Genomic DNA, 27,529 nt, shown 5'->3' with positions numbered 1-27,529 from the left:
CAGAAATACATTGAGAATATAGAATGGCAGCAGGAGACAGATGTGCTTATATTCCTGCCCAAGTGTACAGCTGTGCAAACACAAGGTAGATTTACTCCTCTGTTACCTGGATGGAGCCAGCATCAATCATGACGTATTCACAACACAATACTGTACAGTGTCTGACCATAATGTAATGACCTTCCATATTTTTCATGTTTTATGACAAATAATATATGGCTTTATTACGCATTCACTTATTCAACTCTTGTTCCAGCATTGTTGTCATGTTTATATGGAAGATTGTAATTTTTTTTATAATTTCTATACAAATTCACTGTGATTGTGTTGCTATTTTAGAAGAACCCCAATGTGTTTGACAAGTCATAACTTTCCATATAAATATGACAATAAATAAAACTTGAATAATTGAACACATAATAAAGCCATATGAAAGATCTTTTTGTGTGTGAGTGTGTGTGTGTGTGTGTGTGTGTGTGTAACATGGTAATCGTTACAGGAAAAAGCAGATAATTCATACAATATTAGTCAAGAATATGAGAATTTTAAATAAAGCACAAAACACTGATACACACAATGTTGCCAGATGATTAGTATATATTCACCACATGTATGCACACATATTAGTTATGAATTAAAGTCTAATCTGCATTGCTGTCATACAGAGGTGTTTATATACTGTGGTTAAAAAACATTTAATATTAAAAAGTTTGGAAAAGCCGAGTAGGAAAAGAATCCATTTTTTCCAGTGGCCAAAGATGTGAAAGGAAAACTGAATATGAAATGGCCCGAAAGGTATCCATGCTATGATGGACTTCGCCTTCGTCAACCATCTGGTTACAAATAGGTGATGAAGTTGTAAGAGGTCAGTGTCCGTGATCTTTAGTGCATCATGACTAATGTAAATAGTGAAAGGTTCTGACCGTCGTGTGAAGTAACAACTAGTGAATAAGCTTTGAATCTGTAGCAGAGCAGGTGAGAGGTTCAGGAAAAAAATCCTCAAGTTGTGAAAGCACAGCAGGATCCAACAGGTTAAGAATGCACCAGGCTGGAAATTGTACACGAACGCAGCTATGAATATATCTGCATATAAATGTCTTTCTAAGCGTCTTCTCATTACTGTTCAGCAGCATAGCTCAGATCCACTCAGATCGCCTGAGCCTCTTTCATAAACTCATTTTATCTCTCCTTTCACACTAGACACTCCTACTGCTCTGGTCCTGCAGAAACCAAGCCTTATTTTTCGTTGTTTTGAGGCTGGAGTATGTAGTGTGATTTTTAGGCCCGCAGGCTCAGACGGAGACTGACATGTTTGTGATTGTCTGAACGAGTGTCTCATCTACACTGCTCCTCTTCCTCCTTCCAGGTGTTCTGTAAAATGTTCAACTGCCTACAGGGGGCGTCGGTTGAGGTAGGTAGAGCAACAGCATGGGAGAGAAGCAAAATGAGTTGGTTTTCTAATGTACTAACATTACAGGTAGCTCTGAGCGTGATTGCATCAGCCTGACGTTGATTAAATTAAGCAGTGTAGTAATGTTCAACCCAGTCTGGGCTAATCTTTTTTTGGCATGGCGGATCTTTTAAACATAGTGTGGTTTTATGGACTGAACCTATACTTATCCTGTAACTGTGTTATGGTAGTGTATAGCATGTTATGTGCAGGGTTGATTACTAACTCAGAATCCTCTTTATCTTCTCCATCTTCTCTCTATCTCTCTCTTTCTCTCTCACTGTTTTGACACACTTCTAATTGAGGGCATGGCTGTGATGAATCTTTTCCTCTAAAGTGTGTGGAAATTAGCAGCCCATCAGTAACAGCATTCCTCAGTTCATAAACTGATCTTCATCTATGATCTACAGCCTTAATGGGCTCTCGCTCTGAATGTGTGACATTTTGTGAAACACTATTAATTACTTAGTTTAAAGCTGGTGTGCGTGAGTGTGGTTAAATTTGCAAACATGAGGCTGCTTGGTTAAAGCTTTATGAACCCGTTTGAGACCATAATACCCACAACAACCTACAACTACTGTGTATACATACACAAAGGGGTCAGAAAATAGAAGTGACCCCTGCTGGCAGGTGTAAGCATGTCGGTTTCTCCATTGCCCCCACCAGGAACCCAATTATCTCATAAGCTTCTTCGTAAACTCCAGGGGATGAGGTCAGCTCCAAGGAAGAGGTTTCCATTAACCACAAGAAGACGTGTTTGACCTCATATTTTTAGATCACAGCCCAGTTGTCTCTCAAGGTCAAAAGAAAGTGTGACTGTGCGGTGTTGATGTATCTATACAGTCTGACAATACAGACACATCCATTTCCTCCTTCATCTGAGCTCAAAGAGACTCTAATGGCTTATTAGCTACTGGTCAGACTTTTGCTTTTGAATAACATGCTAGGTTATTATGCAGTGGTTCTGAAAGGGTGGGCTTGCCAGTCATTAACAACATAGCAGGTTTCAATAAGCTATGTAGATAGTTATCTGCTCATTAGTGGCCGGTATATGTACAGGTACACACACACACACACACACACACGCACACACATAGAAGTATGTGTGCTGTACACTGTTATTAAAGCAGCTCCTGACTGCTGATGAGAACACTATTTGCCCTGCTGACCTCTCACCCTCCTGACATTAGCGATGTCATGGACAGAGCTTTTGTGAAAAAAGGGCATGACCTCACTCATTCTCTCTCTCTCTCTCTCTCTCTCTCTCTCTATCTATCTCTCTCTCTCTGTCTTTCTCTGCCATTGCTGAATAATGAACACAACAGAAGAAGTTCCTCATGCACATGCCAGAATGTGCTCCATTTCTCTAAGGTCATCCTCTATCTGTGGTGGCCTTTACCTGAGCAGGAACATTAAATGTGGAGGTCACCTGATTCATTACTGTTTCCTCTAAACTCTGACACTTTAATTTAAACCCAGAAATGTTATAGTATATGCTAGACAGTGTGGTATGGCATGATAATGGTTATTGATCTGAATGAAACTCTATTCATACCCTAGTAAATATGCTGTTTTTCTTCTATCACATAACTGTACCCCTGAAACTTAGAGGTGTTCGCTGAAGGTAGTGGAGTGGTGACATCATTTCCCACAAAATGATAGTGTTAACACTGACAGTGGGAGCAACAATGAAAGAGCTTCAGTGTCAGCTTTACCTTTTACTTGGTATTTGGTTCTATGTAAGTAGACATAAAGCAGACAACTGAATAGAAAATGATGTAACAAGTTGTGGCATGCTATTTAGTACAGTAGTTTGTTATTTGGGGAAGCTCTGTGGTTAAGGCATTGGACTCTAGTGATCAAAAGGTTGAGAGTTTGAATCCAAGGACCTCTAAGCTGCCACTGCTTAGCCCCTGAGCAAGGCCCTTAACCCTCAATTGCTCAGTTATACAAATGAGTTAAATGTAAGTCGCACGGGATAAGGGCATCTGCCAAAATCACATCTCCTGATCATGAATGGTTTGCCCAGTGATGATGTAGCTCAACCGATATTTCCATATTCATTAAGCTTGGCAACCTTTCAAGAACAGTAACCAGATTCAGCACAGATATGTAGTTTGCCATATTGATCAGCACTGGTCTTATTGCAATGAAAAGAACAGCAAACTTGTTGCTGGATTTGTCGTGGCGACATGCTGCACCGCAGCGTGCTGTACCTAATGATAGTCTTCAGTTGCTGTATTCATTATTGTTACCTTTGATACAGAGTATGAATGCGTGTGAGGTTTAATTTGGCCACACAGCTGTGTCACTTTTCATCTCTCCGCTTCATGCACATATCAGTTTGAATCTTATCTCTGGGTCACTGGAATTAATCAGTTTTAATGACTCTGTTCTGTTCCATCTGCCGCACTGGAGTGCAAAGTTCAACGTATATTTCATGGCTCCTGACTGAAGTTATGTCTCAAATATTCAATGATTCATTAGTTTCTTTTCCATATACCTCATTTGTTGTGTCACTGATATATATCTTTGTATACAATACTTTAGAGTTAGCATATTTTAAGGATTTAGATAATTTATTGAAATGCCTCATTATAGCCTATTTCTTCTATTAATATACAGTGCTCTATTAATATACAGTAAACAATCAGGTTATGGTATTTTCAGTATCACTCTGGAGGAGGCTGTGTATGGAGCATTTTAGAGTAGCATTTGTGCTACACAGATAAAAATGGTCTCACCTTTAACAAATTCTTTACCAGCTTAGCACATTAGCCTCACACCTCCAGAGCTGGGGATTCGATTCCTGACTCCTCCCTGTATGTGGAGATTGCATGATCTCTCTGTGCTTCAGGGGTTTAATGGATGGATGGATGAATGGATGGACAGATGGATGGATGAACATTCTTACCTTGAGTGAGTAGTCTCTTGAAATGAATGTCCTTTATTACCCAACATTCCCAGGTCTTTACTGCAGTGCCTTCATGTTCTCCAGAATACAGCCTCATTATCAACCATTCTGAACTGTTCCAGTCTCATCCTACACCATTATACCAGAAGTGGACACCAGATATCTCCATGCACATCTGACTTCCAGCAGAGCTCAATTTCAACTCCTGTGTTGGGGGTCTGACACACTAAAGCCAGGTTTATTACTGCTGTGTATGTGTATTTGTGAGTGTGTGAGGGTGTAATGTGTGGGTGCTTCATACTTCTCTAACCTGAACTTGTTTACTTGGAATCAGAGATGAAACAAGGACACCAAGGTGTGGATATTGTGTATCGAAAAAATATTATAATCGTATGCATTCAATGTTTATGCATAGGTTTTTTGCTTACGCTTAACTATCTCTACAGTATTACTTACCTAACTACTCTTAGTTGTGTGTATATATTTTGTAGCCATGGTAACCAGAGGAACTTCATCCTGACACGTCTCACTTTCTCTCTGTCTTTCTGGATGTTTTGTGTTCATTATAGCACAGTCAGATTAAAGAATAATCTCATCAGCTCTGTAATCATTTAGAAAACCGATGAAAGAAGGGTCACACTGTCTCGTCATGACATTTCCAGGTACGCAAATGGACACACCTCCCTGACCGAACTATTCACCATTCTGCTCAGATGATTCACAGAACCATAGACACATGACATGCTGTTAGAATTTTGGAGGACTACACATCAGTGTGACTCTGTACAACACACTTAGACTCATAAACCCTCATGCTTGAACACAAACCAGCTATAAGCCAAGTGTCCCTTGTAGTATTTGTGCTGTGTCTCACACCAGTTGGTGCTAGTCCAAGCAAAAGACATTCTCCCAAGGGCACACAGAGTGTCTTGTTTTTAGCTACATTTTCACATTACAATGGTTGAACAGACCATTAAAACAAACTCTCAGTGGCATGAAAATGGCTTTGAACCAAATCACATACTTTTGTACTAACTGGCATACAATTGGGCTGGAATGTGTAAACTAGCTTTAACTGTGTGAAACTATGGCAAAGTCAGAATAAAAATATTTGTTCAGATCCACCAATAATTATTACTGGTTAGCTATATCTTTTGACTATCTTTAGGCTATTTAGTGTAGTTGCCTGTGATTTGTTTCTTGGTGTATTTTCCACAATATCCTGTCTTATGATAAAAAAAAGAGTATAGGTTACTGCCCCCTGGTCTGGTCAGTTATAACCTTCCATGCAGCACAGAAGTAAAGCAGCAGTGTTGCATTTCAGATATAGATGTAAGGTGACAGGAGGCAGTCCATAGCTGGCTTTGGTAGGCACTATTTCTTCGACATGAGCTTGGTATGTCATGACCTTTAGACATGTTATCCATCTGCTGTAGTTTGTATGAAGTTTCTAATATGTGTAAGAAGATCTTGTATGTGTTCGTCTCATGATTCCTGTTTACACTGTGCTCTTATCTGATATCCTGTATACTTCCAGAACGTTTGTAATTGTTTGCTTTTCACTCTGTGACTTTTCTCTAATAATCCAAATCTTGCTATATGTTGCCTAGAAAGGAATTCCCTGTCGAATCTAGCTCTGGCAAAAAGTTACTGATTGTATCAGTTTTGGAATAGAGAAGTAAACTTGTGGAGGGAATGTGACTTCATTGTTGACCTTTGACTCCTGACCTCTACTCTTAAAATATTTTTATTTGACTTCCTGACATAGTTTCACACAGCTATAGCGACTTTAAACGGTCAACCCATTTCCCTCAGCCCAACTGTATAATGTAGAAAATGTTTATGTATTTTATAGAAACAGCATGAAATATAATGCATGAAATATAATGCATGTAATATCTTAGAATAACTTCAGCATGTTAGCATGTCTTGTATGCATATGTTGTGCTGTAGAGAATGGATAGGGAGGGTAAAACAGTCAGTACACTTTAGTATGTACTGGACGCCATTTTTTAACAGCTTTCCAGTTTTGGCTGGCTGATAATAACACCACTGAGAGGCGTTTGGTTCTTACCCTACACAACATATGTCCAGAACCTGAGAGCTAAGGTTACACTCAAGGGCAGAGAACAAATTATGTTATATATAAGTATACAATCATGCTCACACATACCAAGGCAATCTCAAGGGTTGATAACAAATAAACACAATGAAACAAAATATTCAGGTTTATTTATGGTTATTTCAAAATATCATTCTAGAGGAGATTGCTTAAGTAGGTAGGATTTTAGATTAGTATTTGGGTAAAGATATCCTTTATTACCCAACATTCCCAGGTCTTTACTGCAGTCTCTTCATGTTCTCCAAAATACAACCTCATGATCAACCATTCCAAACTGTTCCGGTCTCATCCTACACCATTATACCAGAAGTGGACACCAGATATCTCCATGCACATCTGACTTCCAGCAGAGTTCAATTTCAACTCCTGTGTTGGGGGTCTGACACACTAAAGCCAGGTTTATTACTGCTGTGTATGTGTATTTGCGAGTGTGTGAGGGTGTAGTGTGTGGGTGCTTCATACTTGTCTCTAACCTGAACTTGTTCACTTGGAATCAGAGATGAAACAAGGACAGGAGGCGTTAATATTGTGTATTGAAACAATGAATGTGCAATAAGAAACTAGCTGCTGTATACACACACACACACACGCACATGCAAAAACTCTTGTACTGTATACTTGAAAATAATTCAGGTGCTCATACCTAAAGAAGTATTTTCTCTTGTAGATATTTAATTGTAGTTAGTGCCTGACTGCTTCCAATTACACCAGGATTTTTTCCACCTAGTTGAAGTCTTGTAAAAAAGTAGGAAATGACTGCAGATCTTAATTAACCTGTCCAATTGTAAAATGGCTATGCGCCGATGCACAATAGCACAGTTACAGCTAATGTCTGATGACTGCTCCTACACAATGGCCAGACAGGCCTTTACCCTTCACTAATGTTATTAGCTGTCGTAGAGGTGACCCTGGTTCATGTACACACTTAGCACTCTTCCATTCAGAAATAGGTTCCAGGGAACAATTTGTAGGAAAAAGAAAGATCCCCTTCCTAAAAGCCATGGCCGGAATGTGGGGGTTTGTGCCGGAGTTTGCATGCTGCATTCCAGCATTCCTGCTAGAGGGGGAGGGGAAAATGTCGGAGGGCAGATTTTGTAGGATTGCTGCTATTGTTTTAATTGCGTGGGGATTGACGTCAAATCACGTGGAAGTCTGTTTCATAGTGGTTGAGTTGCAAAAGGCAGCCATGCAATTTGTCACTGTTGCTGTTTATGCTAACCTTGGGGTGTGTTGGTGATCTCACAAGATCTCCCTGGATTAGTCCTGTCTGTGTGAGAGAGAGAGAGAGAGAGAGAGAGAGAGAATGGGAATCACTCCAGCTATAAGAACAGTGAACAGTTACTCATTACACTGCTTATTCATCATTTTTATATTTGTTTTTCTATTTTAACAGCATTTTTTATGTTCATTAATATAATTGTACAATTAGTCATATTCTTCTTCTTCTTTTTTTCTTAGTAGTATTAGTAGTAGTAATAATAGTAGTAATAGTAGTAGTATTTTTACATTTGAATTCTACATTTATCAAACTATTTTTTTTAAAACTAATATTTAATTTTTTTTTAAATATATTCCTGTAATCATTTCCTTGCCTTTGATTTTTTATTTATTCATTCAGGCATTTAGATAGATGGTTTAGGAATGTAGACTATAATGAGCACAGCTACTGGTTAATGCTGCACAACTGAGTGTAATGAATTTCCTGCCGTCCATGGTTTCAACATGCATTGTTTGATTCCTCTGCTTCTTCATTTACAATATATTAAGATACGACTGTTTTCTGTACATTTGTAGTCTACTGACACACATAACATCAAACCTTAGTCAGTGATGCATCGATGACACATCAATGTGTTTCTATAGCAACTGCTTTGCAGTGACTGATGGGCTTACATCTTATGTGAAACCTGATGCTAAATCATCCTCATCATCATCATCTCTGGGGTACAGAAGGAATGCCTATCTAGTCATTAGTGTACTCTCACATTCCAAGCAACCTGTGTTGGAGCATGACAGATGATGTCCTGATATTGATCAGCATAGGGAATAGGGTGACAGTCCTTCATTATCACAAGGACATAAATAATACATATACAAGCAAACAAACAGATAGGTATTTAAGGTTATAAACAGAATAAATAAAGTAAAGGTTTTCATTACAACACATTAATTGTGAGTGGAGAAAAAGGATTTTAGGAAAATACAGAAATACTGACCTTAGATTTTCCTATTGATTTATTTCTGTGTACATGGATTTATTTTAACATTAATCTACATTCATTGATTTATTGATTCAATCATTGACTCATTTATTTCTCATTTGCTTGTTTTTCATTCTGATAGATCTGCTTTTCTGTAATAATGCAAATTGAGATTTAAAAAAAACCCAACACAATCTAGAGCAAACTCTCTTACTTTCAGATTTCTGGGATTGGGTAGAGGCCTTAGAGGTGTTCTATATTTCACACTGTCACTCATTATGAGAAGTATCTCTCTCACACACACACACACACACAGATGGTAATATCCCCAGAGAACCCTGAGTTTACTATGCAAACCCAATCAGCTTCCCAGTTCTTCTTAGCTGCAGATAATACCATTTACTTCCTGCCACATTAAAGCTAATCTTTTTATTGAAGAGAAACAGGAGAAAATTACTGCAGTCCATGTGTGTGTGTGTGTGTGTGGCTACAAACAGAAAGAGATAGACAGAGACACACAGAGAGAGAGAGAGAGAGAGAGAGAGAGAGGAGAGAGAGAGAGAGAGAGATCCCTATAGCCCTACTTTTGATTAAAGTGGAAAAAAGAGACTGATCTACTTTTGCCATTCTTAATCATTTCAGAGTATTAGGATGTTCTGCAGATAAGAATACAATTTTTAAAAAATATGCAAATAAACAAAACTATCTATGGGAATTTGTAATTTGTGTCAGAGGTGGTGTAAATGAGATTTGTATTTTTTAAATGTCAGTCTAGGCTTTTGTTTTTTCCTGTTTATGAGCAGCCAGAGATGTCTATCTTTGGGAGGGAAGCATCCCCAGACAGGGTTTGGGCGACATGCCAGTGTGGAAAAGTCAGCCTGTCAATGTCTTTGATGTAAGACCCTTCAGGACAAATGGCTGTCCCACAACTGTTGCTGGAATGCATGCTGGATGTGCGCGTGTGTGTGTGTGTGTGTGTCCATTTGTGGTTTTGCATGCGAATGCAAAATGCTACTTTGATTTGTGAGTGTGCATTCATTTGTGTTTGTACGAGTGCTGCAGAAGATTCACTTCCTTTGTCATAAACAGATGAAACAGCTCTGGATACGGACTTCGGAATGAGACTGGCAGTCTCACTAAAGAAAGAGTCCCTTTCTTGTTGTGTCCTTCAAAGCTGCATGAATATTGCTGTTGGCCGGGGGGCGGATGTCAGAAAACAAGGATATGCATTGTTTCGCTTTGTCACTGAAGTCAAATCCACACAGAACAGAAGGATTCTCTCCTTCAGGAATTGGCTGCTTTTGTGCTTTTTGCTTCTGACAATAATTTCACATTAACATCATCATTTATTTCAGATGATATGGCACGTAATTAATGGAGCTAGTATGTGAGCCTTTCAGCACAAATTTGCAAACAAGATAATTAGTTTATCAAAAAAAGAGAGACTACATTCACTAGAAGGGTAGCGTTTCCTTGTAAATATTGTGAACTGCTTAGCCTAGCAGCTTGTACTAACCTGCCAAGTCAAACATTACCACCTTCTGTCTATTAGCGGTTATGAGATAGATGCTGTTTATTTACCCAAACGTCATTTTCAATCACACACTGCCTCTTTGTTCTGAACAAACACATAGTCTGTAGACGTCAACCTCCACCAACCCTACTGACCTCCCTGAGATGTGTGCTGCAGACTGTGCTGGAATTCAGCGTCCCGGTGCGGAAACATCCAGAAGGAGGTGGATTGAGGGTAAGCGAGAGAAAATAGAAGTGTAACCTGGATTCAGAGGCAGATGGGATTTCCATATTCTACCAGCATGACCCACATTATTGCAGTGAACGGTTCTGATGAGACTGGGTCAGCTCTAGTTGTTGTTTGCAGGTGTGTGTTGTGGGCATTAGTGTTGTGGAAGCTATGCCAGTGTGGATGAGCTGGAGGAGTCAGTGATTAAGTTGGTGTTATGAGTGAGTGTGTGTCTATGGAGTGGAGTTGTGTGTAGGTGTGAGGAATGCTCTGGCAGGCAGACCTAACTGACACCGGGCCATGCAGACACAATGAGCCCACTGTCCTACACACACACACACACACACACAAACAAGAACTCTCAGAAGCACAGACTAAGAAGAAAAGTCCTTGTCTTGTACAGAAGTCATGTATCTATTCTGTACAATTGTCTGATAATATTATGCATGTTTCCATCTTTTTCATGGTTGATGTCAGGTGTGGTCGAGGTCAGAGAGGTTAATCTGGGCCTGTCAGTGACTGACTAGTTAAGAGGTGTGGTGGGCAGGTCTCAGAAGAATGGGTCTCATTAGCTGATGAAGGAAGGCTGGAAAGGGGGTGCTAATTGAAACAGTGCCTGACGTGACAGTGTAATCTCTGCGGTGACACAATACACACCCACACACACACACACACATGCGCACACACACTTACTTAAGTGACAGACAGCTCTGGTCACAGCTTAGCTCTCTGTGAGATCTAGAGAGAGCAAGGGACTATCACTAACATCCCAGGAGAAAACGTGTGTATGCAGTGGTCTGTCTTCCGAACAGTGCCACAGAAAGTGATGGCTAAAGAGGCAGCAGCTATGTAAAGGATATGTAAAGGGCTCTGGATTCTGGAGTGTGCTAAATTGAGGGGTCTTCCTTTCATGTTTGATCAGCCATGTTCTTGAATTCAAGGCATTTTAATTCTGCTTGATTCACTTCTCGTTAACAGTTTCCACTCTTCCTTATCTGTGACCACCATCTATTAGCAATTTAAAGATGTCAGTTCTGGTTTCAGATTAAGTCCCTCACTGGCATTGCTCTTTGTCTCATCAGCTGACTCACTTTCTCACTTCTGATTCCAAGAGATGACATGGCAGTGACAGCAGCATAATTATCAGCATCTAGTCTGTCACATCTATCTATCTAGAGCAGAGAGAGAGAGAGAGAGAGATATCTCTGCTGGAGAGATGCACTTTTCCTTTCAGTGATATTGATTGTGTGAGAGCTGGACCCAGTTTGACCTCTTGACCTGAACCCTCCCTTGCATGAGAGTTGGACAATGATGTCATGCGTGGATTACCACCTGTAAAAGACAACGCGAGTGATGACTACAAAACATCCCCAAAACATCTAAAAGTGAATTCTACATAACATTGAGGTTATTCGCTTGTATTTGTTGCTAAAAGCCAAACTACAAACACTGAGCAATAGCAAGAAAATTGAAACCACTTTGGGTAACTGAAGAGTAGAATATCAGCAGGATATTGTGTCTTTGGGCAGCAATCATGTGCAAGGGATTTGCAACTAATTACTGATTATGTTCAGTTGTTTAACTGGTCTATTGACTGGTGTATTGAACTGGTCTAACTGAAATTTGGATGTTATGTATAAAAATGAGAGGACTGTCCTATAGTCGGTGTAAGTGTGCTTCAAACAGAAATTGTATTTCCCGCGCACCATCAAATCCATTTAGTGCAAAAAGTTTTTGGAAAAAAATTTTTTCAACAGAGATGTTAAAAATGTCGTTATTGTACTAAAACCCTTTCCTAGAGTAAAAGCTGCTATTAATATCGTAACATATGTTAACATGTCCATTTCCTCTCATTGTAATGCAAGAACATCTATAAAGTCCCGAGGGTATGCATACTTTTGCACTTAACTGTATACAATATAGAACTTGATATGGTTTCCAGCTTGAGCTGCTTACCTTGCTGGGGATATTTATTGCTTAAAATGACTTTGTTATATTACTTCATATGAATCTATTTAATATATTCACTATGATCTTTTTGTTGGTTGTTTTGAGAAAGCTGCAGTAGAACTGAGGAGTTTTATGACACAAACTTGCAGTGGAAAAAGGAATGGTCAGAGAGTCTGGACAGCGGAGAAAAGACAGGAATTTTGTGAGGTTAAAGGAAAAGACACAGACAAAGTAGTAGTAGGGGGAGGTGTGTATGCGTGTGTATGAGGGGGAAGAAAAACTAATGTCTGTTTCCCCTCACGGGTCTACATGGAGGTTCCTTAAACATTCCTTACGGGCTGGGAGGGCATGAGACATTAACATAAAAAGAGCCTCATCAGCCAATAGGATCCTGGAAAGGAAATGTCAGGATTGAGGCAGAACTGCGATGGTGTCAGGTTACATTCTGCCCTCCCTACTCAAGCCTGAGAGCAAGGGAGGGAGTGAGGGAAGGAGGGAAAAAGAGAGCAAAGGACAGACAGAGAGAGAGAAAGAGAACTATATGGGACAGTCTCATTCTTGGCCTCTGAGATCACGGAATAGGACGATGTGCTACAGTCTGCTCTGACTTTTTCTTTTTTTTTTTTTTTAACTTAACAGACAACGAGAGGGAAGTTTGGACTGGACCTGGCTTGTCCAAAGGAGTTTTTTTTTTCGTGGGCTTAAACTCAGGGCTGTTAGACGGTGCCTGAGGTCCCAGCGACTCACACAGCGGGACTAAAAATGAATTATCTGGTGAGTGAATGAGTGTGTCTGTTATATGTGTGTAAGTGCTGCGCTCAGTGCTGTGTGACTGCTCTAAGTTGGCTGTAAATAGTCCAGCTGTGGAAGAGGACAGGGAGTTAGCAGACCAAGGCGTGTGAAAAGACTCGGAGAAAGGAACTCTAAATTCTTTCATTTTACCTCCCTTTGTCACAACTCAGTAGGGGTCTGATTGTGTGTTGTGTGTGTTTTGTGTGTGTGTGTATTCTGCATCTGTTTGAGGATCTGGGAACGACCATATATGACCTGACACATCCTGGTTTAAGTCAATTGTATATAAACCCCCCAAAAACTGTTATTAAAGAGTAACCTCACAGCAGTAAATAAACATGCAGAAGTACCCCCGTTCTGTCCTTTCACATCCCGGAGTGCTGTGTTTTATTGTTTTTACAGCAGTCTTTTCCTCAGGAGGACTAAGTTGAAATGCTTACGAGAAAGTTTTAAGCATATTATGCCTATAGGAAAGAGCCGGAGCCATGGAGACATTGCGCTGCCACTGCTGTGCTCGGACTGCTGACTCAGGAGAAAGTTGAAAGATTACGGTTTTCTTATGGATGTCAAGTGCATAGAAAGAAACAGAAAAAGAGAGGGAGGGAGAAATAGATTGCATGGACCAGGCCTGAGTCTTGGCAAGCAGTGTCCGTTCCTTGCTATTGTTTGAAAGTGCTGGCATGCTCTCAGCTTGTAAGGGCAGGAATGACACAAGGCTTTGGTATTTGGAAAGCAGACCTAGTTCCATTGAAGGAGGACTTTGCTCCCTACGTGCCTGGGCCGACCCCCTGCATGGCATGTGAATATTTCTCATTTGGCAGAAAGACTTTTACTTGTACACTTTCACAGCGACATTGACTACTTTTTAAAGCTTGATAATGCTTTGTTTGGCTGTCTAGAATCAAAGGTGTTCTTGATTTATTTGGATAAAGCTACTTTTAGACTCCTAAAATTAGCGTTATCCAAATAAAGAGTTTCCGGTTTATAGATGTGACTAGGCTGTTCTTCTTTCCATTACTAACAGCAAGTTGTGTTTATGCTTCTTCATTCTTAGTCACTTCAGGATAAAGAGGGAGTTTAGCACAGCTCTCACAACCATAGAAACTGGTTTAAACCCCCTTCAGCTGATGGAACTTGGCTCATCAGGCTGATCCTGAATCAGCATCTAAATAAAGAGTGCTCTACCACGGTGGGCATGAGTGTAAGACTCGAGAGAAAGAGAGAGAGAGAAAGAGGGGCAGGCACTTCTAACCTCCCGCAGCGGAGTGATTTCTCCCAGTGACTCAGCCTTGACTCATGCCCAACCTCTGGGGCTTAAGAGGGTAGAGTCCCCCACCTCCACCAACTCCTCAGGGGTCTGACAGTTCAGGCTTGATCATTAGTAACTGATGCCAGTAGAAGGACTTCTTTAATGCTGAGCTGAAAACATTTACTCTTTATTGGGCTGGTCTAAAAGCCATAATAGCTGGCCTTTACTCACTGGGAAGTGTGCTTGGTGACTCATAGAAAGAAGTGTTAGCCATATCCCAGTGTTCTAGTTGAAATTTAACTAGATATTTCTGTGTTGAGTCGTGACTAAGTCTTGCAGTAACACATTTTCATGTGTAAAACTTCTTGGACAAAGATAGATACTAGTGCTTGCTCAATTGTCAACTTGGGCAAGTCTACAATCAAAAATGTGTCACAGTCAGTGCTGCTTAAAAAAAGAAATGGTGTTTTTGGGATGGGATTTCCTACCACAATTCTTTTTGTAAGAAGCCACAACACAATTTTAATGTAAAGGACTGGTCTACGATTTTGCGACACCAAAGTTGTATATTTATAACGCTAAAGTTTAAGCTCACAATACATGGGACTTCTCTTTATCCCTTTCTATCTCTCACTCTCTGATTTTCAGTTTATAGCCATCTATGCCAGTCCCAGTCTGTTTTCCTTCTCCTTCCATTGCTCTCAGAGAAACAGACTGAGAGATCTGATATAGCACTCCGATTGCAAGGCTAATGGATTTCTGCCTGTAAAAGATACGCACCTAAGGCCTAGTCTTTGTGTGTGTATATGCAGTAGCTCTAGGGTTTTTACTTTCATATGGGAATGTTCTATTACTTTAGCGTGACTTGAGTTATAGAGAGAGAAACAAACAATGCATAACTCATATAGTTGTTTACCTGATAGCCTGAAGTTAATCTACTGTACTAAAGCCATCAATCCTAGTTGTAATAGAATGCAAAAAGCTTAGGAAGGATCTAGCTACCTGCTGTTAGTGGTGTAATATGAAAGCTGAATGAATTACAAAAGCTCGGACAATTGCCTTTTGTTATTTGATTCAGAATTGGTTTTTCCTGATTGTCGTGTCCACTTAAACGTTGGACTGAGGTCACACTGACATGCTGAACCAGCTTGCTGAACAATTTTGGACAGACATTTTGGATTCATCATCAAGAACCGGGAGAATTCCAGGCATGTTTATGCCATGATGAATGTCTCTGACTCAGGGATCAGGAAGAGAATGTTAATACAACAATGTGCTTTATCCTTGTTGTTTCTGTATGTTGTTTTTTCATGTCCCAAAGCTACACTAAAGGAGAAATCCACCCTGAATGACTTGCATATTTATTCAATACACCCTGGATGTGTTGTCAGTCCGTACCAGGACATGCACACGCACAGTCTTGTACATTTAGGGGCAATTTAACATCCAGTCATTTGAACGTGACATGGTTAGTGACCATGTGACATGGTAGGACATGGTTTAGTTGTTTAGATCATTTCTTTCATTTTCATATTGACCACTTCTCACTGTTTAATTAAGTTTCTCACATTGCACAGTGAAAGGGGCACTAGTGCAATTTAGCCACTGCTTTATCTCAACCTAATGAGACTGATACAGCAGCATTTTGGTCCTTTAGTCTCTCCAGCTCTCTTACCACCTCATCTATAGACCCTTCTCAAACAGCTAAAGTTTCAGCTGTCATGCTAATATCTCTATGAACATTAACATGCTTATCATCTCACAAGATTGCTCACTAGCTGAGTCTGAGAACTTACATCTACTATATCTGTGCTGGATTTCCCATTTACATGATCTTGAACCTTGCTGTGAGAGAGTGAAACAGGTATCACTAATGTCTAAGTTTAAAATTTATCACACTTTTTTAAACGTTGTAACTGTGCTAGCAATGACATCAGTGCGGCAAACAATTTCTAACTTTTCGTGGGAATAAAGATAGTACAGCACCAGCCAACAAATTAGCTCCAAAATTGCTAAAAATGACACATATTCCAATATAAACATTTATTATTTATCTTTGGTGTCAAAGCATATTTATAAGATATCCTCATCTCACCAATGTCCACCATGGATTGTAAATTTGTGGCAGTCTATTTAAATTGAAGTTTAAAAGGAGATGAAAAACATTTGATCTAAAGTGTATATCAACCGCATAACACTCACAGTGTTAGTCAGGTAAGGCGAACGTGGGCAGCAAGCCAGAACTTGACTGTGGCCTGCAGCTACATGAATGTGAGATGTTTTGTTACGAATGACACACACACGCACACACGCACACACTTACCTAGCAGGAAAGGAGTGTCCGGAGAGCTGCCTTTGTTTTTCTCTTGCCTCAAGGAAAGCAGGAAGGGCATGATAATTCACTCCTCACCAGTGAGACTGTTATTTGAGTGTGTTCAGTGTATGGAAATGTATTTGTGTGTGTGAAGATACTGGTGTTCGGAACAGACCATTAAGAGCTGTATTTATGTGTCTTCATTTGTTAGTTCTTGGTTTTGTTTAGTGAGCAACGAATCCCTGTGGTCTTTGTAGACAGTGTGTGACGCACCAGGTCTCTGTCTCTGTCTCTCTCTCTGTCTCTCTCTCTCTCTCTCTCTCGCGGTGTGTGTGTGTGTTGTAAGAGAGTTGTATGACAGAGCAGATTGTGGGGTAATGGAAGAGGTGGATAGAAGTTGTGGAATGCAGAGATGTGCCTAGACCTGAAATTGTCAACATAAACACCATACTCATTCATACACACTCCCCAAATTCCTCAAATCCGTTTCTATAAGTTGGTGTACCCCAAAGTCACTGTCTGTGCTCTTCTTTGTTTTCTTCGACATTCTCTATACCTCTGACATGCATACACACACACCTACACACTAAAAATTAATTTCTTCTCACACCCATTATTTTCAGTTTCTTTTTTGGCCAGTTGTTTACTCTCAGGTTTAGTCTTGCCTCAATCTACATGCTTACGAATCTCACACACTCAGATTTTGGTTGGAATTTGTTTGGCAGTCTTGGTTTTTCAGTTCAGGTTCACCTTTTTGATCTTGACGCACCGCTGTGTGGGTGCAAGTCTAACACACACACACACACACACACAAAATCTCCAAGATGATAAGGGCGAACATGTTACTGTGCCAGTCCTATTTCATGACTCTCTGAAAATTGAACAGCATGGCGACCATCAGTCCAGTCCGATTTCACTGTCTGATAGCACCTCAGGCTAATCACCTTGTTGCCGTTTTAACCCAACTCCTGCTTAGCCAAACGCCAAATCTCAAAAATTACAGAACAACCTGGGCAGAGAAGCTAAGCCAAGCAATTAGCAATTATCATGAGTTGCTCTGTTTATAAGATGATAGAAACAAGCTGTTAACCAAAGCTCTGTACATTCTACCTTTTGTAAGCATATATCTTCACTACTAAAGTCAGTTCATGTTCCATCATTTGAATATCAGAATATAAAAGAGAAAAAAAGAAGAATGTATTAAAGTGCTGTCACTGATTTTTCCTTAGAGATGATTCTGCATTGTTTAGTCAGACTCAGACTCAGATGTCTATAAGACAAATGCTGCTTTTGTGTTATATTCATTTGTTTTGAAGCTAATAAACACACACACACACACAAACAGATTTGTTTTACTAGCCTTATAGTACATAACAAATATTATTGCAGAACTCACTAGAAAACAGTTTTACTCATGGGTAAATATCCAAATTTTCCCCAAAATTCCCCACAAGCTATTAGATATTCCTGTCCTCGTGTCCATTCAGGTCCACACCATCCTATGCAAACACATACACCCCCCCTGCTCTTGCCCATAGCTTCCCATCCATTGACCTGTCTGCAGTGAGCGCGCTCCACCAGCTGCTACATTATTTCCTGTTCACTTCCCACTGAATGAACACATACAGCCCATTTCCTTCCCTCCCTCCAAATCTTTGCACCCCTCTATCCTGTGGAACATTTACCGTACATGTCCTATCTGTTTCACTTTCTCTCATGGCTCAGACTCTGCACCGTTGTTAACATCTTGCCCATATCCTGCTTCTGATCTTTTTAAATGCAAATGGATAAGCATTCAGTCTTATGGATGATAAATTTCCTTTTTCTTGTCCTTTCTGTCACTTTCTCTTTCCGTCTTCATTCTCTGCCTCTTTTTCTTTCTTCTCCTCTATTCTTTTTTGTTCTCTTATTGTATGTGCCTAATAAACTATGGTTAGGGAAGCATTTGGTCACCTATTGGTCAAGCTATATGCACACATCTCAGTATGTGTCACTTTTTATCAGCTAAATTTCTGAGTTTTTCACCCAGAGCAGTGCATTTATTCTGACAGCAGGTGCATGTGCTATTCCACATAGTCACTGCTGCACAACATTTCCATTCAGGTACATAATAATATTATGTGTTTATTATTCAGTCTGTACTTGCATTATTGCATATGCCATCTGCTCCAAACGAGATTAAACTTGGTCACTGTGTCACTGATTCGATCATAATGGCATATGAATCACTTCTCAGACACTTTCTGTGTTCAGAAAGGGGGAGCGAGACACAGTAAGGGAATTGTGAAGGAGTGTGAGAGACTAGTAGTCCGAGTAGAAGTTTGGCAAGCTTCAATAATGGAGACAAAGTTCAGCTCCTTGTGATGTCATGAACCCCCAGAGGATTCTTCTTCCTGGCAGGAAGTTACCCTAACAAATGTCTGGTTTTGTCATTAGATTGCAAATCATGACTGTAGAGAATGTAGAGAGACAAAATATATATTGTGACGGAGAAAGACAGGTCATCCAGTCACAAGGCATCATTTTCACACTGCGAGACATATTTCAGTTGGATCTTATCAATATTTCAGTAGTATATACTAATTTTCTCAGTGTTCCCAAAATTGGTGCAGAAAATGCACCTGAAATTCCTGTGCAAAAGCTTTCGGAGTGCTTTAAACTGTCTCCATGGAGAAAGCCTGGCAAGTCAAAGAGCTCTTTCAACTAGTCTTGAGAGCTTCTCATTATTTTGGCATTAGTGTGTATGTGCGTGTGTGTGTGTGTGTGTGTGTGTGTGTGTGCATGTGTGTGTGTGTGTGTGTGTGTGTGCATGTGTGTGCCAGGATTGCACGGTGACGTCTCAGCCAGCTGCTAGCCAGCAGTAAGCCACTCTGGTTTATTATATAGCACTCAGGCCTAAGGGAGATGCCATAGTGAGTCTGGCAAAACAAGCAGTGCATTCATCAGGGAGATATGGCCTACATGCACTTCTCCTCACTTCTCCAGCGCAACACACAGACCCAGCATTCATCATAGCCCTGCCACTCTAAGCGCAGATCTCTACGAACATACACACACAAAGTAGGGAGACTTGCATTCAATCTGAGGATTGAGATCACATTCATGAATAATGACTCACATACTGCCACTCACTATTGTGGCACAGAGAAGAGTGTGTGTCCTGGGAGAAGCAGGCTAATAAGGAGATTCTGTCTGTGGGAATAGCTGTGAGTCATATAAATGAAGGCAAAATGTGAGAAAGGCTTGATAAGTGTAAAAAATATTTTACTCTTGCCCTTACTCGTGCCAGTGGGGTAACAAGCTGATCTGGAACTCTGCAAGCACCAAACGTATTGAATGTTACATGACTACTGAATGAACTGACTTTCAATAAGTCTCTGTCTCTGCAGTGATAGTGTAGGTCTCTTCTCTTCTTCTTCCATTCTCTCTCTCTCTCTCTCTCTCTCTGTCTCTCTGCTTCTTGCTCTCACTTCATAAAATGTAACAAGAGACGTTGCCCAGCAAATTGAACTTTGCCCAACAAATTTTTAAGCTTTTTTTAATTAACCTGAAATTAGGACATCCTCACAATTAGCTAATCACATGTTTGTTTGGCTGAAGGTAGACGGCCATTTGAGTCATTGGTGTTTACTGGAGCTTTATTAAGTAGGAGCACTGGGAGGCATGTTACACGTGCCAGGCTATACCATTCCCTATTGCTGGTGGGGGGCTTGAAAGCAAACATTTGTTTAGTATAAATGGCTGGCAGTGCTTGTGGGTGGCTCTTTAAGACTTGGGACAGATGGAGTCCTTGTTGTGGAAGGCAGAGACTCAGAGATGCTCACAGTGTGGCACTTTGTATTTATACACACATACACACCTGTCTTTCCATTTGTGTTAAAAGAAAACTCCATCCAAAAATACTTAACTTGCTAATTGTGACCCAGTGGCAGTTATTTTGTGCAGAAATATTCCGTTTTCTTTACGCCCATTAATTTGAAACTTTTTCTTTATACCTATTAATTTGATGCTGTTCCTGGGTGTTTTGGAGAATTGTTTGTATTTTGTCAGTGTGTTCAGTGGTTAGTGTTACACAATCATGTGTTTATTCCACTAGCATTGCTGCAAACTGGTTTTAACTAAATAATTGTTTTTAAAAATTGGCACCCAAAGATGTTATGTGGGGGATCCATGCTAACCAGTGAACAGAGACATTTCCTTTCAGAAAATGTTTCATGTTGAACCTGTTTATGAAGCTAAAATTTAAGGAATTTCTTGAGAAACACTTTTTCTTTAGTTTATTGATGCTTGTATATTTCACATAAGATACAGTTTATAGTCAACAATCAAATAAATATATAAACATGGATAAACAATTTTGGTGTCACTGTGGACTTCTAAGGCTTTAAGTTGTATGCAAATCAAAACATGCTCAAATGAAGAGTGTTGATTGTTCTTTTTAATATCTCTCTCTCTCTCTCATGCAGAACGTGTTGGCCAAGGCTCTGTATGACAATGTGGCAGAGTCTCCAGACGAGCTCTCCTTCCGGAAAGGTGACATTATGACAGTGCTGGAGCGGGACACGCAAGGCCTGGATGGCTGGTGGCTCTGCTCTCTGCATGGGCGCCAGGGTATTGTACCTGGTAACCGCCTCAAGATATTGGTTGGCATGTATGACAAGCAGCAGTCTTCCCCATTATGCTCATCTCAAAGCCACCTCAGCATTCCACCTAGTGCCTACACCAAGTCTTCACCCGCCTCCCAATACACGGCCATGCACCCAGCCTGTACCAGCCCACCCAGTCTGTATCAAGTGCCCACTGGGCCCCAGACTCCACAAACCCAGCCTAAAGCTCCACCCCTCATGCAGAAACAAGGTGCTGGTAAATATCACCCAGTTGGACAGGAGATCTACCAGGTGCCACCCTCCATGGGCACACCAGGCCAGGAGATCTACCAGGTACCACCCACAAGTGGAGGACAGGATGTATACCAGGTGCCCCCGTCTTTGAACCAGAAGCAAGAGGTCTACCAGATTCCCCCTTCCATGGAGAAGAGAGGCTGGGACACCCCCAAGAGCTTGGGAAAGGTAGGAAAAATGCATACACAGACAACCCAGAGCAGGAAATGAGCTTCAGTTTTAGGTAAACATATTATGACTGGAATCTAAATCTTGTAACATCTTGTAATATAAACACCTGAGAGACAGTGGTTCCTGTTTCTTCTCAAACAAAATAAAATCTGGATCTTCTTCTTCTGCTTCTTCTTCTTCTTTTCAACACCTAGCACGCGAAGAGCCAAACAGGAAGCCCATGAAGTTTGGAGATACACATAATTTTCTCTCACTTTAAAAATTCACATAAGAAAAAAAATGTTATTGGAGTAAGCAAGAGACTGAAGGAAACAAAGGAAATGAGTTTAAAATATGATAGACAAGCAAAAAACATTTAAGAGAGTGTGGAAACAATGAAACATAATGTAGTAAATAAAGCAGTAGCATGTAGAGGTGGAGACTGTGGACATTGTAGGGTTCAGGGAGGTGAGGAGGCAATTTTCAGCGGTTATCTACAGGTCTTCTGCAATGGGAAGCACCTCTCCGCCTGGGAGAACAGGAGCACAGAGCCATATGCCAGCTGAACATCAGCAGTAGGAGTGAATGAAGTGAATTGAAATAATAGTGGAATGGAGGGGAAAGAGAAGTGACACAGCTATTTCTCCAGTGTGACCTGGAAACCTCTAACCGTCCTCCACTCAGGGACATATATTTGTTCCAGGTTAAATTTGAGTTCCCTTATGGCCTGACCATCATATATTTACTATTAATTACATACCAGTTGAAAAAACTACCACATTGAAACTATAGTAATATCACAGTCAATAGTATAACAACTATCATAAGGACATAACAAACATAATTACTCTAGATGAGGGTTAGTGACTTGATGAAGAGTGGCAGTGTAACCACTGAGCTACCACCACCATGCTTTATATTCACGGTGTCTCACACTGGGTGAGACATAACAGCGATGAACTGTTTAATTGAGTGAGTATTTGTTGTTGGGCTGAATGTTAATGATCCAAACTGTATATTGTTCTGTAAGATCATGCATAAATAACTTCTACATTATCACCGGTCACTGTGTGACATCTCCACAAACACTCACTTGAAAGAATAGAAAAGCAAAGAGCGAGGTGCATATGTGTCACTGCAGGAGTCAAGCACTGAGATAAGAATTGAGTGTAGTGTCACTGTTCAGTAGTCAAGGCCAGGGTTGAGATGGGGGCTGAGGAGATCAATGAAAAGCTCCTCGGGGGTTTGGTGTCATGCTAGAGCTGACATATTAGTGATAACACACATTGTGCCTAAAGTCTGGCTCACAACCTACACATAACTAACTACTCTATAAGACCTCCAGAATGTTATATCCCTTTCTCTAAAAAGTTCTTGTAAACAGCCCAGGTCCGTTCCATGCTTATTTTTAAATGTTTAGTGTATTTCTGGGGTTTTTTGTTGTTGTTGTTGTTTTTTTTTTTGTTTTTTTTTTAAAAACCCTTTTCACTCTTGTATGTTTTTTACCTTGATGTCATCCGGTGTCCTTGTGCCCTCTCGTTTCCAACCACGGTTCCTGCCACTTTCTCATTATTAGATAAGAAGTTCACGCTGAGAGAACGGATGTTGAACACACACACCCAAATAAAAGATAGTGAAGGATCAACCTTGTTCTCTCAGTACTTCTTAATGAAAACAGGAACCTGTATTGAACAGATCTATACCAAAAAGCACTTAACAGATTATACTGGTGTCTGTGTGTGTGTGTCTGTGTGTATGTCATTATGTGTATATACATGGGGAAGTGAGGTCCCTCTGTGAAGAATAACAAGCTAATATGGGGCATGTCCAGTTCAGCTGCCTCATCCCTGAGGGGTGAATGGCATGTTTGGGGGTTGACTGTGCTGAAGCAGCAAAAGCAGCTGGGAGTGGTGTCACATCAAAGCAGATTTCAGACAGGGTGTGTTGGCACACGACCCTCAAAGCTCAAACATGCTTTTCTGAGAGACTGAAATGCCTGTACACTCTGTTCATCAGCGTTAGCCTCTTTTTCTTCCTTGCTTATTCTTTCCCTCTGTGGTTATTATTGCCAGTGTTTCTCTTTAGATTTTTTTCCATTATTATGCCAGCAGAATGCCACGAAGCCACCCCAAAATCCATGGCAACAGTGTACTTACTGTAACCAGGAAAACAAATACATAATATAAATACAAATACAGTCCTAAGTTGGCCTAATAAATGTGAATAATTAATTGTGGCCTAAATGAGTAGGAACATCATATATAATTAGTTCTGTTTTGGAGACAAGCTTTTCCTATGTACTTTTTCTACCTGCATAGTCATAACACATAAGACAGTGAGTCAACTCTAATCCTTCTGCACCTTTGATTAAGATACTGGTCGAATTTCCTAACGTATACCTGAATGACGTTAACACACTCCCTGGTTGCTTAGTTACACGTTAACCAGAAGGATGTGGCAATTACAGCTCTGTGTGCACATTGACCTCTTTGAGTAAACAGAACCATATGAAAGCTGAACTGAACGAAAGCTTAACATTGTGAGAAAGGAACAAATGGCAAACACATGCATGAATGGCTTGATTTGATCTCTAAACACTATACAACCTGTTCCTAATATTAATCCTTCTATTCTATACTGACCAAGAGATTTGTTTAGATTTTATAGCAGTAGGACTACAACTTTTATTAGAAAGTGTTCGCTTTCTCATTGAAAAGCTCTTCATTTGGTCAGGGTTGTTGTATTTCCATGGGATATATAAGTATTAAAAAGAAATGGAGATAATACAGTAGTCACTAAAATCAGCTTTTTGGTTCAGATTTATGAACATTAGATTTGTCTTGTATTTTCTTAACACAAAAACATTTTTTTTCTCATAATCCAGAAGGGATAATTCTGTAGATGGCTTACACTATACTGTATTATGTTTTACTATATATATATATATATATATATATATATACACAGTATATATATAGTATGCGTTTTGATATTAGGTTATATTATGTAATAATAAGCCTGCTATAAAAGGTGGAAAAATCATGTTGCTTGTTGCGTTTTAGTTATGAAATGTCACACATCACATCAGAGAAGATGCATACAAGAGTCATGATGAAGAGGTCACATGTAAATGGCTCTATGTCTCGGCTGATTGTGATGACTTTTGAGCTGATGTTAAGAGCAGTCTAAAATTCCACTTATATGGTTCTGTCACAATCCCTGCTCAGAAAGCAAATGCATAATCTCAGGGGACTGTGTGGCAGTCCACTGCTCACCGGAACAGGCAGAGGAATTGGAAGAGGAGGAGGAGGGAGGAGGAGGAAGGGTGTGGAAGCTTATCTGTATCAGCAGCAGCAGCTCTTATTGGGAATAGAGAGGTGCTGGTGAACACAAGCAGAGACAGAATGCATGTGGATTTAAGCCTCTGGTGAGACAGAGCTCTCAGCAGTCTGTTGAAACTAGAATCGTATTGTAGTATTAATCTATGGTAATAAACACCCCTGTACAGTCTTATGTGTGGTGTGTGTTTCAGTGTGATGTACCTGTCAGTATGGCTCTGAAATTCAAATGTGAATGTTGATTTTGGTGAGGATTTTGGTGTATTGATGACTCGAGTACACCTTCACATTTTGGGAATTTTATGTGAATATTTTAAGTGTTGTTCTATTATGACAGACAGACTCACACACACACACACACACAGGTCTTGGAGTATATGTGTGTGAGTTGTGGGCATTCCCCTGGGAGGGCTGGAATCTCCTGCATGCCTCTTTTGGTAGATTTCTCTGTGCTGGAGATTCTTCCCTCTGACTGACAGAAGAACAGCTTGTACTAAGGAATGCTTTTAGCTTAGAATAATAAGTGGATTTATGAGGAAGGATAAAGTTTGATAGAGAGAGATTGATTTTTTTTTTGTCACATTACCATATGGTAAATTAAAAATGTTTCAGACAAATGTGTAATGATATTATTTTACAGATGTCTATAAATCTGACTGTTCTTTCAGTTTAATTGTTTAGCCAGAAATTGAGGTATAAAATATGAAACCTCTTCATATGTATGTTCATATATTTAAAGAATAATATTTAAAAGCATTATTATTGAAATTGTTTAGAGGTTCAATACGTTATTTGAACATTTTTTAAAATCCAGTCACTCAAGAATTACTTAAATAAAAGATATATTTTCCTCCATCTGATAATCCTTTTAAAATATATTTAAAAATATTCTTCTAAATAAAATTTAAATAAAAATGAGTCAAGTGGAACATAACATTTCAGATCCATATTTGAAAGGTCGCCTTGTCAATATGTTTCAGGTGTATTTGGTCTCTCTCTATTCATGTATATAAGAGTCTGGTACTGTACTATTGAAAATAACTGCAGGAGTGATGCCCAGATGGCAGCTCAATGGACAGGGGTTAGAAGGACTGTGGTTTGAGTCAACATTTTCATTTGGGAAACCAAACATACTGTATATATGCTGAAATAAAGACATATGATGTCTTTACATAAAACAACATATAAATAAAATAAGTGCTGTATGTTGTTATTGGCAAACATAAGACCAAAGCTTAGAGTTTAGTTCGGTTGTGCTGGCAGTGCCACCAGCTCCACCCGCTGTTTTCTGCCTGCTGGTATGTCAGGTCATAAGAGCCTCCATCTGTGAACCCTACACACAAACACACACACACACGCATACACACACCATCTCTCCCTCCCCACTCCCTGCAGGACAGAGTTAAGAGGTCAGTGAATGTGTGTCATTGTCTATGAAGACAACGCTTTGCTTCTTTGTCTAGTGGGATGTCCTCCGTTACCTGCTGTGGACTCATTTTCTGCTCTGCTAGCTTGACACGGAAGAAAAAAAAAGAAAAGAGATGGGAGTTACTAGGAAAGAGGACACCAGGCAAAGAGCTGTTGTGGTGGGCATTGCAGGTGGAGGATGAAGAGAGGGAGGAAGGCTCTGGTTTCCCATGTGGAGCCACAGCCTGCGGCCTTTCATTAGCTGCCCACAAAGGCAGTATGGGTTTGAGACAGAGCCGGAGGGAGGATGAGCCCAGCGCTGCCCCTCAGTATAAACATGAGGTTTCTTGCAGCCTCTTTATTTGTGCTCCAGTGGTTCTCTTCAAAGGCCTGGGATATTAAAACAGGGCACAGGACTGGCTTCGTACTGCACGGAGTTGAAAAAGCACATTGCAGAGTAGAGGAATTGGTGAGCCTGGCGTTACACACAAACACACACACACACATCCATTGATGATGAGTGTGCATTTTAGCTATGTGTGTGTGCATGTGTCATGTTTGTTCGCTGTAGTAAACAAACTTTCAAGTTCTAATTGGTTCCTGTTAGGCAGCTGCTGCAGGGCTTAACTTCATGTTCACCTCTTTAGTGATCATTATGATATTTTACTGTCCTCTGCTCTCTTGAAGGACAAACATGAAAGGAGACTAGATCTGCTTTCAGTTTTCTAACAGAAACCAAATGTTACAGAATGTCTGTCCACCTCATCTAACTGCTAACTAGAATCAAATAAAACATCAGTCATACTGATAGTATCCGATTTCTAGTATTGGAAATTTAGACAATTTAATGAGTGTGTGTTTCTGCCAATAATTTACACAACCTCCCTCTCTCTCTCTCTCTCTCTCTCTCTCTCTTTCTGTCTCACACACACACACACACACACCGGTCTCAGTCTCTGACTAACCTTTGATCACAGGCAGCAGGTCTGATGTGGTCTCC

The 27,529-nt window shown here is 40.2% G+C and overlaps 1 protein-coding gene across 3 annotated transcripts in view; it reads left to right on the top strand.

The window, feature by feature from the left end:
- bcar1 (BCAR1 scaffold protein, Cas family member) overlaps nucleotides 1-27,529 on the top strand; it is a 68,522-nt gene that overhangs the window by 26,407 nt on the left and 14,586 nt on the right. The window contains exons 2-3 of one of the 3 annotated variants that reach the window (XM_058388249.1): nucleotides 13,018-13,152; nucleotides 21,200-21,802. In XM_058388249.1, coding sequence (XP_058244232.1) covers nucleotides 13,141-13,152; nucleotides 21,200-21,802 — 615 coding nt within the window. In that variant the 5' untranslated portion in view covers nucleotides 13,018-13,140. Of the gene's footprint in view, nucleotides 1-12,870; nucleotides 13,153-21,199; nucleotides 21,803-27,529 lie in introns of those variants that run through there. The other 2 variants (XM_058388247.1, XM_058388248.1) reach the window with 2 other exon arrangements.

The sequence above is a fragment of the Hemibagrus wyckioides genome, linkage group LG04, assembly GCF_019097595.1.
Source record: "Hemibagrus wyckioides isolate EC202008001 linkage group LG04, SWU_Hwy_1.0, whole genome shotgun sequence".
NCBI classification, from domain to species: Eukaryota; Metazoa; Chordata; class Actinopteri; order Siluriformes; family Bagridae; genus Hemibagrus; species Hemibagrus wyckioides.
This window is presented reverse-complemented; position numbering and strand designations above follow the sequence as displayed.